Source organism: Barbus barbus (genome assembly GCF_936440315.1).
Source record: "Barbus barbus genome assembly, chromosome: 49".
Lineage (NCBI taxonomy): Eukaryota > Metazoa > Chordata > Actinopteri > Cypriniformes > Cyprinidae > Barbus > Barbus barbus.
The window spans coordinates 8,323,557-8,338,828 of NC_136727.1; the positions used below are offsets into that span (position 1 = coordinate 8,323,557).

General features: G+C 36.3%; 1 protein-coding gene across 1 annotated transcript in view; it reads right to left on the reverse strand.

Moving 5' to 3' along the window:
* The window catches only part of LOC306867723 (low-density lipoprotein receptor-related protein 1B-like), a gene marked incomplete at its 5' end in the record, with an annotated part of 282,208 nt that overhangs the window by 108,853 nt on the left and 158,083 nt on the right, over nt 1-15,272 (reverse strand). The window contains 9 exons of the mRNA XM_079413559.1: nt 2,219-2,590; nt 3,307-3,431; nt 3,709-3,860; nt 4,007-4,133; nt 7,610-7,739; nt 7,846-7,980; nt 12,173-12,304; nt 12,416-12,541; nt 14,121-14,261. Of these exons, the coding sequence (XP_079269685.1) occupies nt 2,219-2,590; nt 3,307-3,431; nt 3,709-3,860; nt 4,007-4,133; nt 7,610-7,739; nt 7,846-7,980; nt 12,173-12,304; nt 12,416-12,541; nt 14,121-14,261 (1,440 nt within the window). The remainder of the gene's footprint in view (nt 1-2,218; nt 2,591-3,306; nt 3,432-3,708; nt 3,861-4,006; nt 4,134-7,609; nt 7,740-7,845; nt 7,981-12,172; nt 12,305-12,415; nt 12,542-14,120; nt 14,262-15,272) is intronic.

Genomic DNA, 15,272 nt, shown 5'->3' on the forward strand with positions numbered 1-15,272 from the left:
CTCTCTTCATTCATAAACCAGACATGTCTCTCTTAAATGACTAATTATACTTTGGTGTTGTTCATTTTTGTATTTTCACACTGATTAACCTTTTTGTAGCTTAGTAACATGTCTAAAAATAACCCTGAGGTGTGAATACAGCAACAATGAAGTGTCATTTAAAGCAACCGTTCACCCAGAAGTAAAAAAACCCCACATTAATGCGGAACACGAAACACAAAAGATGAAATTTGTGGTATATTTCAAGTCTTCTGAAGTCATGATTCACTAAATTTGGTACGCTTATAAGAGAAGCAGAGATGCCAGAATCAAGAGTCAATCTTTTAAGAGCTTTTCAATTAATTAGTTTGCCTGAATGATTCATTAATGAATCGGACTGATAGTTCTTGAGTTTAATTTATTGATTCAATCTTCATGTTCTTGCCAATTTTGACAATATTTGTTATGCATCTTGATATTTTGACTCAGGAATGATTGACTCAATCGCTTAAAGTAGAGATTTAGATCAATTGATCATTCAGATAAATTTATCCATTCAAACCACTTACAACTTACAAACTTACAAGAATGATTAGCTCATAATTCTGACATCTCTACTTTTCTTATGAATGGGCCAAATTTAGTGAATAGTGGCTTAAATTTCAAGTTTTTTACACAAAACTACCATAGCTTGTACTGTTCTGAATGAGCAACTATGTTATTAATTAAAATGTATTATTTTGTGCTGCTCAGAAGTAGTAAGTCAAACAGGTTTTGAAACAACACAACGAGTCTGATGAAATTATATATTAATCATTTTTAGGTTAAAAAATCCTTTGAAACTTTAAAAAATTCATCAACAGCTTGTAAGAACAAACATGCTGCAATTTAAGTGTAAAATAAAAACCTTGAGGCTCTGTTGCATGCACAGGAAGAGGCAGGCAGGGTGCTCGCATGACAGTCGTATACATGAAGAGTGAGAAAGATTAGGTGTGACTCCTCTGTCTGTGAAAGTTCACGCTGACTGAACAGGTTGAGCTGTTGTCAATAAAAAAAGATTTGGAAGCGTTGTTAACAGCATGACAAAAACAAAGTCTTTAATCACCAGCACTGGTGAAAACTAGAGGTCTGAGTAAAAGTCATTGAGCTGAGCAACTGTCTGGCCTTGAACTGGCTTTGATTTGGGGAAGCTGCAATATGTCAGATTTGAACCACCCTGTCAACAAAAGCTTGAGAGATGTTGGAGCATCACACAGTTATAGCTGCCAGATGAAATGTACAAAAACATTTCAGAGTCAGTTCACTTTAAACTCAACATTTAAAAACTAATATCGTCACAAATCAGCTAAAAAAGTCACTTCAGCTAAAGAGTTTCCAGTCATTCCCTCACCTCTATCAGCGCTCAAACAAGAGTACGTACAGACAAGCTGTTTATCAGCCCAACGCCAAGATACATGCCTGCAATATATCAGCATAAGTCCATGACAAAGGATAAAGCTTTGCATCTAGGGTCAGGTATAACCATCTGAGCGCTTGCCACGGCCTCGTTTGACAAATATCACAATTCCTCTCAGGCAAGCTATCGTTCAGTACGGCAGCTGCGAACTGACAGCTCTGCAGGTTAATGGCATACTGATTAAATGAGACGTGTGTTAATGTTGACAAGGTTAGGGCCTGATAAATCACAAGAGGTATGAATTTCAATGCCGGCTACTGGGCTGCTGCTTTATCAGAGTAATTGGCTGTATTTTACCACAGTTAATTGGCCGTGATGCTGCTACAAATATGAGCTGCATTACAAATAAAGCAAATAAATGAGTTATGAAAGAACCTTTGACAGACAATATCAGGCTGGACGATATGGAAAATGGTCTAAAAGTTATGACAAATCCATACAACCAATTTCCAATTCATTCAAATGTTCCTTACAGATATAATGTAAACTATAAACATTGAGGATGTCTGAAAAGCTCTGTAAAATCATTCATCGGCATTATTTGGAAGGTATCACCCTTCTAAACAACATTTAAGTTACACTGGACATTGTCGCTTCATCTTTAATACATCCAATATGAGTTTTAAAGACAATGAAAGACTGAGAAAACATAGCAGACTTGAGCATTAATTCATTTTAGGGATCTCAAAACAACTGAAAAAATAACTAAAAAAACTATTATTTCCAACAAAAAAGTCAGACTAATAATATAGACAAAAAAAGTAATTAGACACAATTACTTACTCTCAGCAATGATGCGTCGTCCTGTCCAGTCGTCGTTGATGACTTGTATATTCCCAAAATGAACATCGCTAAAGAAAATCCGATTGGTTCCGTGCGCTTTCTGCCGATGATCAAAAGCCAAAGCTATAACGTTTTTAAAATAATTTGTGTTCTCGTACGCCCTTATTGGCGAGTTGAGGTTATTCTCATCCGATAGATGAATACTCCTCAAAACGGTCCTCTCGGAGTACAGCAGGTAACCCTCGTACCTGTTGCACCTGAGTTCATCCTGAGCAAGATATCCATGGGCGCAAGCACAAGTTTTCCGGTTATTCCCCAAGTAAAAACAAAGTTGCTGGCATCCTCCGTTCGCTCTGCTGCAAGCGTTCGTTCCTGGGTAAGTCAGAAAATAAGAGATCAGACTCCCTACAAAGTAGGATGTCAAACTCAGTTCCTAGAAGGTCACTGTCCTGCAGAGTTTAGCTCCAATCTCAATTTAACAAACGTGAAGTAGCTAATCAAGTGCTTCAGGATTACTAGAAACCACCAGGCAGGTGTTTTGGAGCTGGTTGGCGCTAAACTCTGCAGGACACTGGCCCTTTGACACATGTGGTCTAAACAAATGATATCACGTAATAATGGCTTTGAGACAATAGTTTCAGCATGCAAACAAAATTCAAGTGTAATTTGAAAGGGTCCAATGTTTGGATGAACTATTCCCTTCCTGTAAAGCTCAAAAAACAAGAACTTTCTCAGATGTTCACTGCTATGACACCAAGTCTAATTGATCTCTTTTTCCATATGGTGTCCATCACCAGGTGTTCGTTAATCAGCAGGAGTATCAAATCCTGCTCCTGAAGGGCAACTTTTCTTTTAAGTTAAGCTCTAGTGCTCATTAATCACCTCTGAGCCAGCAAATCGAGGTCTTCAGGGTTACTAGAAACTTCCAGGTATGTGTGTTGGAGCAGGTTGGAGCTAAACTCTGCGAAAAGGTGGTCTTCCAGAAGAGGGATTGGACACCACTGTTTTATCTAGGATAAAACTTGTACTTGTGTGCATTGGTGCAATGTTCAAAGAACAGGAAAACTGCCATAAAGTGAAACCTCAACCTTTCTCCCGATCCTGGTTAAAGACCTTCACATCTTTCAGATTGACGCCCAAGCCACTCCTGATGGTCACTATGTCCACGGCATCTTTCTTGGAAGCACGGCGGATGGATCCGTTGGCGTAAGCTCTACCGTTATGGGGGCACAAGACCGAAAGTTTGACACTTGCTAATCAATGGCCCTTGACTAATTAAAACCAAAGAACTCATTAAAATACAGTACACAGCTGGTCTAACAGAAGGTGAGGCAACCCATCCTTGTTATGACATTGAATCACAGGAGATTCTGAAATAATCAAAAGTGTCTTTTTGCACAAGGCATTGTGACCTTGTAGGGAAAATGGGACGGTATCTGCTTTCTTGGGCCATTCTTTGAGACTGTACCATTTATGGAAAAATAAATTACCTGTCAGACCAGAAGAGGTAAGCCCCAAAGACTGCTATGGAAAACATATCCACACCACTCGATGAGAACACAATCTCCCTCTGCTCACCCCGCTCAAGGCTGATTCTTTCGATCTTGTTGTTGCGGGCATCACACCAGTATAATTTATTTTCCTACAACGCAGTTGGAAGACAAACATCATCCATCTGTTGTATTAGGAATGAAGGGATATATGATCTGGCTGCCCTAAAGCTGCAAGATAAGCCACGAAATCAACATGGACTGCAGGCTGCAGAGTAAGCATGTAGGGGAGGCAGACCTGGTAGTCTATGGAGATGCCATTGGGCCTTGCTAGTCCGGTGTTAACAAGCACGGATTGCTCTGAACCATCAAGACGTGACCTGGAGATGGTAGGACTCTGGCCCCACTCCGTCCAGAAGAGAAACCTGCATGAATTCAGGAGAGTACGATTAAGTAGCCAACCTGAGAAATTTTGATCTTTGCACAGTTTGAAATCCAAGATTTATCTTCAGTTACAGTGAAAACAAGTACAATGCTAACTGGGTTACAGTTTCTTTGGGCTAATGCTGTGTCCAGGTCCTTATGGGATAATTCTAATTAGGGTGTGTTTTTCCTCTCCTCTACCATTCACAGTCAATTTCAAAGCGGAATCGGATAGTACATTGTCAAAAAAAAAAAAATGGTTACAACAACCTGTAAGGGTACAACAGCTGGTCACTGGGGCAGTGCCCTTGAAGGCACAACTTAGTAACTTATCTTTCCCTAAAAGGTGAATATTAGTGCCTTAGAGTAGTAATGCATACCAATAAGGTACTACTATGAACTGTTTAAGGGTAAAATGTGTTGACGAATAAGTAGTTACATGTAACAGCGCTGCATAATGTAATTACAAAATAAAATGTAAATGTAATATGTTACAGTTACTGAGAAAAAAATATGCAATTAAGTTCAGAAGAAGAATCAGAAGAATCAGAATGAGCTTTATTGGCCAAGTATGTTTACACATACAAGGAATTTGTTGTAGTGACAGAAGCTCCACAGTGCAACAGAAAGACAGTAACAGGACAGGACACAGATAATAAAAGAACAACAACAATTAACCAAAAGGCAATGTACAAAGCACATTATATATAATATATAATATAGACAACTATGTATGTACAGGTCAAGTATGTGCAAATTAGAAATTAGAAAATAAAGATAAAATTAGTGAGCGTGGTGAATGGATGATGTATTATAGTTGTGTGTTCCATGTTTATTGTTGAGTGTTCATGAGATGGATTGCCTGAGGGAAGAAACTGTTCCTATGTCTGGTCGTTCTGGTGCACAGAGCTCTGTAGCGTCGACCAGACGGTAACAGTTCAAATAGGGAGTGTGCTGGATGTGAGGGGTCCAGAGTGATTTTACCAGCCCTTTTGCTCACTCTGGATAAGTACAGTTCTTGGAGAGTGGGGAGGGTTGTACCAATGATTCGCTCAGCAGTCCGGACTACCCTCCATAGTCTTCTGAGGTCAGATTTGGTAGCTGAGCTGAACCAGACAGTTATAGAAGTGCAGAGGAAGTTACAGTTACTTATGAAAATTTTAACGATTACAAAGGTCAGACAGTATTCAGTGTTGAGTACTATTGTAAGGTTAACCCTGCCTGGTTTAAATGTTTGTTAAATTACTTAAAGTAATTGAAATAGTTACACTACTTATTAAAATTGAAATAGGGTAACTTGTAATTACGCTTCCAAAGTAACCTTTCCAACACTAAGGGTAAATAAGGTAAAAAGATGTTGCTTTAAGAGTACTGTCTCAGTGACAAGCTGTTGTACCCTTAAAGGGATGATGTTTGCATATTCAAGTGTAAATGAGACAAAATGTAGAACAGGATTTGATTTCCATCTGGGACTGAGTGGATCATTAAAATAGTCTCTCGCATTTGAAGGGTAGAGGTCGAAAACTTTTTGTTTTCAAAAAGACTGAGTCTTTTTGTGACGCCAGTGAAAAACATAACAGCTTAATCAGAAATCAGAAATCAGAAAGAGCTTTATTGCCAAGTGTGTTTGCACACACAAGGAATTTGTCTTGGTGTTATGAGCTTCCAGTACAGAAAGTACAAACATAGTGCAGACAACATATAATTAAGGTGATAAAGAACACTAATGAAGAGAATATACAATAATTAAGAATAACAATAGTAATAAAAATAAAAATATACAGAAAAGAGACATGACCATAGACAGAACTGTGAATGTGCATGTGTCCTATGTACAGATGAAGGTTTGATGAGTTATTTACAGATGTACAGTACCGGGGTGTGTTATGTGTTGTTCAGGTGGGATACGGCCTGGGGGAAAAAACTGTTCTTGTGTCTGGCTGTTCTGGTGCTCAGTGATCTGTAGCGCCGGCCAGAGGGCAACAGTACAAAGAGAGAGTGAGCTGGGTGTGAGGGGTCCAGAGTGACTTTCTTAGCCCTTTTCCTCACTCTGGAGGTGTAAAGTTCTTGGAGGCTGGGCAGAGGGGCACCGATAATTCTCTCAGCAGTCCTAACTGTCCGTTGTAGTCTTCTGATGTCTGTTTTGGTAGCTGAACCAAACCAAACAGTTATAGAAGAACATAGGACAGACTCGATGATTGCAGAGTAGAACTGTTTCAGCAGCTCCTGAGGCAGGTTGAACTTCCTTAGCTGGCGGAGGAAATACAGCCTCTGCTGGGCCTTTTTCGCAATAGAGTCAATAGGTGTTTCTCAATGTCAAGGATACGTCCTTGGCAGGACTGGTCCTTCCAAGTCACTTCCTTCAGAGTCTAGGCGAGGCTCCTCTTAAGCATTCGGAGAACACGTAAATGGAACAGGCTAGCAAGTGCACGTTATTGCGTCATTACGTCAGTGAAACGGTCCGCTTTTACTCTGGACAACTTAACTAAGTTAGTCCGGTTCAGTTAGCTATCAATAACGTAATTTCTAGAATTTATAATATCAATACGGTAGTAATACTTTTTAATACAAAAATGTTTTTTAAGTAATTTGTAATTATACTTCAGTTACATTTGAACGCATATTGCCCCGTTGGCGCTCCGACTCCGCTAAAGTCCAACATTTTGAATTTTTGAGCAAGATAGCAAAGCTGCGCGCATAGGATTGTGGGTGATTTTAGCGCGCGAAGAGCGCGAAGGCTACACTTATGCATCCTTTCCTGTGTATGGGATATTTTTCGAACGAAGGACTCAGTCCTTGGTTGAAATTCCGAGGATCCTCGACATTGGAACATTCCTTCGACGGATGTCGATGACGTAGCATCCTCGAAATTCTGGCTTCCGAGGATCCTTCCTTGACATTGAGAAACGCCTAGTGTGATTGTCCCACTTCAGGTCCTGAGAGATGGTGGTGCCCAGGAATCTGAATGACTCTACTGAAGTCACAGTGCTGTTCATGATGGTGAGTGGGGGGAGAGCAGGGGGGTTTCTCCTGAAGTCCACTATCATCTCCACAGTTTTGAGCGTGTTCAGCTCCAGGTTGTTAAGACTGCACCAGACAGCCAGCTGCTCAACTTCCTGTCTGTAAGCCTAATCATCAAGGACGGTGACGAGTCTGCTTAATGTTTATATTCCACTTTTACAGTACAAAGCTGTAGATAATGAGATAACTCATTACAAACAAGAGGTCAATATTATGATGGCCCTCTCAAATTAGAATACATGCAATGGAAATTATAAGTCCTTTAAGGAGGACAGACATCTGCAGTTAACAAGCTTTGAGGTGCTAATTGCACACACTAACTGCTCTCTAGATGATCATAGGTCATTCATTTAAACGCTGTTGCCACACTTGGGTGAAACTGAAGCTTAGCATTAGAAGAAAAAAAATAAACCAGAGGGTATTTTCAGAGTGGAAAAATAAAAAGGCAGATACATACCCTTTCATTGGGTGCACAGCAATGGCTCTGGGTTGATCAAGACCATCAGATATCACCACGGCGCGGTACATGCCATTCAATCGAGCGACCTCAATGAGATTTAAGCCATGGTCCGTCCAGTAAATATTACCTTAGGATGCAAAGCAATAAAGACCCTGAACCAACAGAGAAACAATAAGCCTGACAACTTCAATTTGGAAACACAGAAATGCTAAAACAAAGAGAAACTTTCACACCTGCAATCCAGTCCACCGCTAGTCCTTCAACACGTCCAAGACCGCTCGTGACAATGTCCTCTCTCCAGGTCTGATCTCGACTGGATCTAGAGATTCTGTTAGAGCCCATGTCCGTCCAGTACAATGTATCATTTCCTAAGATATGCAATTAGAAAATAATCCATAATTATAAAGTGTGCCTAGACCAGTGTTGGGTGTAACGCGTTACTAAGTAACGCGTTTCTGTAATTAAATTACTTATCCACTGAAAAAGTAAAGTAAGGGATTACTGTTCATTTTTAGGTAATTTAATTACAGTTACTTATAAAGTACTTGCGTTACATACAGTAAATAATTTCAACAGTTCTAAAAGCAATATTGAATTTGAAATCTAAATTTACCGTCTAAAGATATTGAATGCAGCGGCTTTAACCCTCCGCGTGCGGGTGCGGGTGCGTTCACTTTCAGATTTTCCTGATTCACAGAGAAACCTTAAATACTCAAATCAGGGCCGGCACCAAGAGGGGGCATTCGCGGGCAGAGTTACGGTGCCCCCCACTTTCCATCCTCTCCCCTTCTTGCTGAACGTGATCGTTTCGAAAGCGAAAGTGAAACCGGTAAAACAGCGCACATAAGAAAGCGATTGCACGCTTTAGCGAGCGTCAGAAACTGCACGCAATCACAGATTGCACGCTTCCCATCCCACCCCGAACCCCCCCAGCCACCACCACCACCCGCCACACACACACACAAAACGTGATTTGTGCCCCCCCCCAGAAATTCAAATGCCCCTCTGATGGAGGTGCCCTGGCGCCGGCTCTGACTCAGATACATATAAGGCTAAAATCAATAGAATCTAAAAATCTTGAAGTGTCTACTTGACACTTGAACGAATTCAAATTAAAAACTAATATTTCTGATTATGCAATCCGTATGAAACTAAAGCAAGGTACAGTCTTTCCCGTGTCTGAGCTCATTATATGCAGTCACCTGCGCGCATATGCCCTCACCTAGATACAAAAAAAAGTTAAATATTAAGAAAAAAAAAATCATCTAATATTCATCATTTTTGAAAGAAGACCTGCTATGAGAAATTTACCTCATAAGAACAGCGCGATCTGACATTATTCAGCAGAGAAGATCATTTCTGTAATTTATTCTTTCCTACATTAGTTAACGTGTTATTTTGACATAAACCTGTACAGATTTTACTAGTTGGGTTTTTCCTGAACATCTTGCCAAACTGAAATGTATTGTTTAACTTTTAAGCCTTTTTGTTATTCAGATATTTTGCAGAGTATTTCTATATGTTAACCAAAGGTGGTTACATTTTTTTCATAAAAATGTTTAAGTATTACAGTTGTTTTAAAGCTAAAAGGCTAAACTATTCTATGTTTGACTCGAATTGAAAGAATATAGAGTTTAATTTCTATTAAGGTTTATAGGGATTTTAAGATGTAGCCTAATTAGCGATTTGAATAATTAAGTTACTTATTGAGTAACTAAGTTACTTTTCAGATAGAGTAATTAGTAAAGTAATTTAAATACAATATTGATGAAGTAATTAGTAACTGTAATTAATTACTTTTTGAAAGTAACTTACCCAACACTGGCCTAGACTAGTTAGCACCTGCTGTTAAATTGCATAAATACCTTATTATGGGGGCAAAGGATATCTTTATTTAGGGTTGCACAAGATATCTGTACCATATTAGTCAGTCATCACATGTAATATTTTAGTTTATTAATGTATAATTTTTAATTAAAATTATTTTGCATATAGATTACTGTTGCTGCCAACTTACCAATAACATATTTTCAATCTTTATTGCAGTGTCATTTTAGTATCACTGAGATATGTTTTTTTAATATCATTTTTATAGATTTTGATATTGTATTAATAGTTTATTAATTTCAGTTTTAGTTTTATTTCAGTACTTTAGTTTTATATTAGGTTATATCATGTGATTTATTTTAGTATCATTGAGATACTTTAAAGTTTTTAATATTTTGAATTAATTTTATTTGTATATTATCTGTTTCATATTAATTTTAGTTAAAGTTTTTAATATTTTGTTTCATTTTTGTCTTTTAGATTTTATAAATTTTTATTTGAGTTGTAGCTATTATGGTACATCAAGTTATATATATATATATAACATTTATTTTATTTCAAGCATTTTTTTATATAATTCTTTTCTATGGATTTAGTTCATTTTAACAATCTAGCTAAATAAAATTGCTTTGGTAGTTTGCTGAAATAAAATTAGTTTAAGATTTCGATTTTTTTTTTTCATTTCACTGAACTTTTTTTTTTAAGTAATAATTTTTCATGTTTTAATTAACTATAGTAACACTGATGCATTTGAATTTAAAAAAGCAAGCAACAATTATTCCTTAAAATAAAAAATGCTCTTAAAAGCATTGTTTTTTTGTTTGTTTTTTTTGCCTATTACATTACAGCAGCTAAGAACTGTACGCATTCTTGTGCTGATGGCCAATTTTGAATAAACAAGGCCTTCAAAAAATTATTCTTTTGAAGAGCCACTTGCCAAGCTCAACGTACAAAAATGAGTCTGTTTCTTCTGGCCAAAATTTTGCCCTTTTTTCTCTCATTCAAACCCGCCTTTTCTCCAAAACAATAGAGGCTAAAAAGGCCCAAAGTACTCGTGATTGTCCTGGCTCCCGTGGTCTGTCCCTTTCAAAACGCTTTTCAAAAAAATTGCTTTGATTTGGCAGCACGACATTATCCATAGCTTCATGCATCACCAGCTCCTAGCCTACTCATTTTTTTTTTACATTTAATCCCTTTTGACAAAAACTCAAATGAAGCCCATTCACATCGTTATGAGGCATCGGCTCATCTGTCCAGCTAATCTGTTTCGATTATCTTCCATCTGTCATAATCGCATATTGCATCCCTTTACCTCATCTCGCAATGAAATAAATATATAGACATGAAATGCAATGCCAATATTTGCTTTATCATGCAAATGCAGAGCTGCAAACTGTCTGTCGCTGATGCAAAAAGTGGAATTTCTGTCTCAGTGCGGAGACAGCTGTCCAATTACTGCACTATATGAATATGAATCTGTCCCAAACATTGGCAGATACCCTGCAAATCAATGTTTTCCTCATGTCAAGGGGTGATATGTTGTTGTACACATGGCATGGCGATGCCTAATTGCTTTGGTTTCTAAATACACAACTAATATAAAGAAAAATAACAGCTCATTTCAGAAGAATCCAAAATGTCTACCTAATTGTATTCAGTAGAACAAAATATCATGTTATCCCCACCTTTTTACACAGTTTTTATATTCTACATCTAACACTTTTAACACACTAAACTTGAAAGCAAATTTTAACCATAATAGTTGTGATGTTACATCCAAACTACCATAATTTATGAACTTTGGCCACTACCTTTTCAATACGACTGTCCTCTTTATGCTATTAACCTCTTTTTTTTGTTTTTGTTTTGTTTTTAATTATAACAACATAAATTGCATTCGTTAAACTAAAATTACTGAATTATTTTCAATAATTTAAATAAACCTGAATAAAATAAAATTGGACATAAAACAACAATTAAAAATGCTGCCCTAGTTTTGATGCCTAAAACTGAAAGAAAAACAAATATGAATAATAATATATAAATAATACTAAAATAACATGTACATTACAGTAAAAAAGTATTAACATACACTTTCATTAATGATTTAATCATTCATGCAATTGAAAAAGCTGGAGTAAAATAAAATATAATTATTAGATGAAAAACAGAATCAGAAATGCTGCCTTGGTAACTAATTGAATTAAATATGTCTAAACTGAAGTAACAAAAAGTACTAAAACTAAAACCGAAATATTGCAAACTAAAAAAATAGACAATTACTACCACAAACTTAAATTTAAATGAAAACTGCAAACAAAAATAAAAGTTTTTTCAGAAAACGAATAAACACTATAGTAGGGTATAAATAATATTAAAATAAGGTATGTCTGTAAAAAGTATTAAAATGCCGTTTCCTTAGTGATTTAAATGAAGAAAAGATCAAATAAAACATAAACATTAGCTGAAAAATTGAAATAAGAAACCGCCTTGGCAGCTAACTAAAACAGGACAATTAATAAAACTAAAATTGAAATACAAATAAATATCAAAAACTATTAAGAATGACTAAAGCGCATAAAATTATTAAAACTAAAATGTTTTCATTTGTGATTTAACAACTCATTTATAAATTAATAATATTAATTCATAATATAAAATAATAAATAAGAATCATTTATTTTTGTTTTAGTTTAGTTTTTTCTTTTATAATCAAAGGAAAAGTGCACTTACTGGCATGATAGTCCAGTCCCACAGCGAACAGAGTGCCAGTTAGCGGCATCAAAACGTCTGAGTTATCGCTGGGATCCAGAGACAGTCCTCTTATACCTTCATTAACGGAGTACATCAGGAATGACTGAAGACCTAGCAAAGAAAAAAAATCCAACCAACCCCTTTCCAGGTCAAGGTACAGGTTTTGAAGAAATCTGAAGGTTAATTATGTCCGTATGCAGAGGTCACAATTAACGGTCGTACCTTCACAGGTGGAGCGGTCCGGACGAAGGTTGTAGCCAGTAGTACAAGAACACGTCCGAGTTGTTTCAGAAGTGGGAAGGCAAAGCTGGGAACAACCACCGTTGTTCGGTACACAAGGATTGCGACCTACGAAGTAAATTTGAGAATTTGTGAAGGCGAACAGGTGTATCTAATGCTAATCTGTCAAATTAGCTTAGGGACTAGCTTGTGTACATTCTTAAACCAATTTCAAGAACGTCACAAACACAAAACGAAGTGGAGGGAAAAAAACGGTGGCGCTTTGACTTTGTTCCTCGGACACCTCGTCAGAAACACCCCAGTTAGCTCATTTGAAGTGGCGTAATGAGACGGGGCTTCGCTCCCATGAGGTCTGTGTCAGAGAGATAAATGAGGGAGCTAATTGGTATGAGGAGATTTGAGAAGGTAGCGCAAAGATTTACCTTAAAGAGCCCCTAATTGCCAGTTTTTTTTTTTTTTTTTTTTTTTTATCCTAATAGAGCATTTAGAGGCTCAAGCACTCCTCTGCTAATAGACCTGTCAGTAATATGAATGTCTCTCGCCATAATTCATAGAGAGGAAAGGGCTTTGACAATGTGTGGCCGTAGAATCATATCCGTTATAAAACGGAACCGCTGTCCGAGTCATATGCAACCTCACCTTGAACAAATTACAAGGATTTTATTATTTTGGGGCATTAATGAAAATATGAGTTTAAAAATTAAGGCAACATATATACATATATATATATATTTATTATTATATTTTTTAAATTATTATTATTGTTATTGTTAAATAACATTAAATATAAATATTAAATGAAGACACAATTATAAATGTTGTCTTCCCAACTAACTAAAATAAAATGTAAAAAAAAATTAAATAATAATAATAATTAAATACTGTAATAAAACCGTGTCAGAATACGGACATGGAAAGTCTAGAAAAATCATGGGATTTGTTTCACTAAAAGTCATTAAAATATATTTCAAATATATTTTAAACATACTATTTCAAACATGAAATTTTCTAAAACATATAAATACTATATACTTCAAATACTTGAAAAGTAAAAACAAAAATTCATTATGTCATGTATGGCTAGAAACGTGTTTCAAAAGTCAATAAAGGGAATTAAATGATAAAAAGGTGTGGAAACCCTTGACCTTGTCTTGTGTCTATTTTTATTTGATTTTAAAATACTTATGATTAACATAACCAATAGTATGGTGGTTTATCAAATCAATTGAAGACTAAACGAAAAATGTGTTGTTTTTTTAACAAAATGAAGCAATACATTTAATACAATTATATGCTGTTATATTTCTAATGTATTATTTAATATTATTTGTTATAATATAAAATTCTAATCAAGTTATTTAATATTAATATTTAATTGCCAGAAATCGCTTTTTTTGTGAGTGTTATAAAAAATTTGAAATGAAAAACTATTAGAAATACCATTATTCATTCCATTCAAAAATTCATGAATTGAAACATGGTTAAGAAGTCAATGAAGGTAACTCATTGATCAAAAGGTGTGGGATCTCTTGATATCGCTTGTTCTTGTTGCTGTTTATGAGTGAACAAATGTAAACATGTTTTTGCTTTCAAAAGAAAGAAACATATTTGATGTTAATCACTCTTTAGAAGCTGTTGTGTCTGGGTTTTATTTCAGACAAAAATTCAGGAATAGGTTTCTTTTTACCTTTCTGACTGTCTTTGTCATACACTTTGATGTGGACGACGCCTGTGGTCTTATTCCGAAGAACCGTCAGGTTTTTTCCATCCCTCTTGTTAATGGTTCCCAGCTGAGTGAGAACATCATCTGCCCACCATAACTTCCCACCTAGAGAGAAAATGATGCTTCTGAACAGCTGAAAAACACTTAAATCTCTATTTTAATTGCAAACTTGACAAGCAACATTTACATCTTTTTTTCAACAAAGATTTCAGGCTAAAATTCAAATGAAAATTAAAGAAATTAAATGTCACCATTTCATTTTAACCGACATTTATGAATAAATCTTAAAAAGTTGTGTGCATAAATTATTTAACATTACTTTCAATATTAAACCATTAATAAATCAATGTTATTATAAATTTAATATTAATAAATACATTTAAAAGAAATGTGTTAAATAATATTTAAATAAATATTTAACAAATAATAATAAATATAGGTAGTATTAGTATTAATACAAAAATTATAAAATGATGATTAATTATTTAGCTATAGCTATATGGACTGTAGTACTTCTGGACTTTACTGTACATAATTTTCTTCTCTGAAAGTGAACCAGGGTGAAATATGTCTTTATACTTTCTGTATTTGTTTGCTGCGGACAGCACACTGCAAATCCGCTAAGCCCTATAGCGTGTCAACTCAGCCTTTAAGAAATGGTACAACACCAAGAAAACCAACCAGAACTCACACACCGTCTGTGATTACACATCACAAAAAGGCATGCAAGTGTGCCACAGTCTCCCAACATCCTTTTCCCCGGTGACCCAAACCGCTCACGACGAGCTACACATTCCTTTGCCCATATTACTTACGAGCCGTGTCTTAGATTGAAGGAGGAGATGTCCCTCGGTGCGAAACCATGCCACCATACCTCTGTTCTACCCACCCTCTCAGCACTTATGAATCCCATAGGTGTGAGCAGTGGGATCTTAGTCCCCTGGCAGCCCTGAATGGATTACATACAGACGCCAAAAGCAAGCAGGACTATTCTTAGCGCTTGGCCTGAGCTGAAGCTATCAGCTGTTGGCAGACACAAACGCAGGGAAAATGAATTACGGTGAACAGTGTTGTTGTATACTTCACGTAGGGCACAGCAGAGGATCGTTTAGATGC